Source organism: Phalaenopsis equestris, unplaced genomic scaffold (assembly GCF_001263595.1).
Source record: "Phalaenopsis equestris unplaced genomic scaffold, ASM126359v1 Scaffold203349, whole genome shotgun sequence".
NCBI classification, from domain to species: Eukaryota; Viridiplantae; Streptophyta; class Magnoliopsida; order Asparagales; family Orchidaceae; genus Phalaenopsis; species Phalaenopsis equestris.
In genome coordinates, this window is record NW_018222980.1 from 9462 (window position 1) to 11546 (window position 2085).

General features: G+C 26.4%; 1 protein-coding gene across 1 annotated transcript; it reads right to left on the reverse strand.

Annotated features, from left to right (window-relative positions):
• Positions 1–1022: 1022 nt before the first annotated feature.
• Positions 1023–1763, reverse strand: LOC110036169 (putative MO25-like protein At5g47540; the record flags this gene model as incomplete). The annotated part of the gene is given in 3 exon segments (XM_020740554.1): positions 1023–1232; positions 1322–1424; positions 1719–1763. Coding segments are annotated over 3 exon segments (213 nt in total), but the record flags the coding sequence as incomplete, so codon positions are not given.
• Between the last annotated feature and the right edge of the window lie 322 nt (positions 1764–2085).

Here is a 2085-nt window from a genome sequence, read left to right on the forward strand (position 1 = left end):
TATTTACTTGGTCTACCTTTTTCCTTCTTTGTTTGTATGACTCTATTTCTATAAGACATGGGGAAGGACATGCTCACACATTTTTTTTTTTTTTTTTCAAAATATGGATTTTATAATTTTGAATTAACTTTGGGCTTATTAAAATAAAAAAAAATAATTTATTAAGGGGCATTTGGGATCATTTTTATTATTTATTTTTATTTCATTTTGTTTATATTTTGATTTAAAATAAAACATGTTTAGGGTTTATTTAAGATTAATTTTAATTTTAATTTTTACTTTCTTTTTTATTCTTGAAAACATATTTATTTGATGTATTTTTATTTTTTATTTTCTAAAATATATTAACATATTCTTCCAAATACTTAAAACAACATACACGCTTTTTTTTTTTTTTTGAATATTTTTAAAAACAAGTATATCTTGTTGAAGGAGAAATAAACATATTAAACATGTTTTATTTCAAAGTAAAACATAAACAAAAAAAAAAGAAAAAAAAAAGAAAAGAAAAATCAAAAGTGATCCCAAACTGTCTTTTAGTATATTTGACTAAGAAATATTATTTTTAAAAATGCTCCAAACATCCAAAAAATATTTTAAATAATTTCAAAAACATGTTTATTTATTTAAAACAAAAAACACAAATTAACAATACATTAGACAAATGTATTTTTATAAATAAAAAATAAATAAAAATAAAAAACAAAAAAATAAAATTTGATCTAGAAAGCCCTAAACCCAATTCCTGCAAAAGCAAAATTTCTTATATTTTCAAAGGGTTTTTTACATAACAATTACCCAAAACTTTAAATATAATACTTTTGACCACCTAAACTTACAATTTTACATTTCAACCCCTCAAAAACCGCAAAAAAAAACTTCAATATAATGGATTAACCACTGATCGTTTCAAAACGAAACTCGTTTCAAAATGAAACAAAATTTTAAGTTATGACGACGAAAATATTATATTTAATGTTTTGAGTGATTGATACGTAAAAATTCCTTTTAAATTTTCCACCCAAAACTTAGAACGCATAAAATTCTTCAACATATCAAACCTTTCATGATAATTGAGCAATGAAAGGCATCACAAAATAATAATAATAATAATAAATAATAATAATAATGAAATCATGCAAGAGCTGAATGAACTTATGGATATAGTTACAGTGACAGTGCTGCTATTTCTCTCATAACCTCGGTCTTATCTGCTTCAAACTGTTCATCATCTGCCACAAGCCCCCAAAAAATAGCTTTTAAAAAGAAATTATTAAAAATAATGTAAGAAATTAAATAAGAAAAATGCATTCGAACCCACCTTTATCTAATGTTAATGCACCCAAAAGCCGAAGAATTTTGCTTTTGTTCGTCATGAGAATTGTTCCAATCTCTGTTGGCTTGTTTTGATTAGCAACGAATAGCTGTTACAGTAGGAGGAACAATCCATATAAGAAATTTGGTAAATTGTAGGGAAATTTGCATGCATACCACCCAATTCCTATGTATTTACATATACAACACCTAAACTTCAATTTTTCCGCCAAAATATTTCGTATCACATAAAAAATATCATTTTATGGTGGCGTACCGCGTATATATGAAAGTAGAAGTTCGGATGGTAGATATGTAATTACATAGAAATTGAGTGGCACGAACGTAAATTTTCCTGAATAGCATATTTACAATCAAAATTGGTTTGGAGAAAAAAAAAATACCTTGAATACATGAAAAGCGTCTATTTGGATGGTTCTGCTTTTGTCCTGAGCATATAAATAAATTCATCGGTTTTAAGATTATAGATTTTAGAAGAAAGACCAATTAAAGATGAAAATTGAATGGAAGATAAATAGAAGTAGAAGAAAATTTCAAAATTATGAAACAAACCTTCAGCAAATTTAGACCTTTGATGATAAGTGCAGTGTTCATGAAGGGTGGGTTTATAAAATGTCAGAGAAGATGACATGTTCAAGAAATTATTACCAAATAGTGTTTAAGGGCATTTACATATAGGGGTATAAACGAGCTGACCACGAGCGAGTCTAGGCTCTGCTCGTGTTCGGCTCGTTTATATTTCAAGCTCAA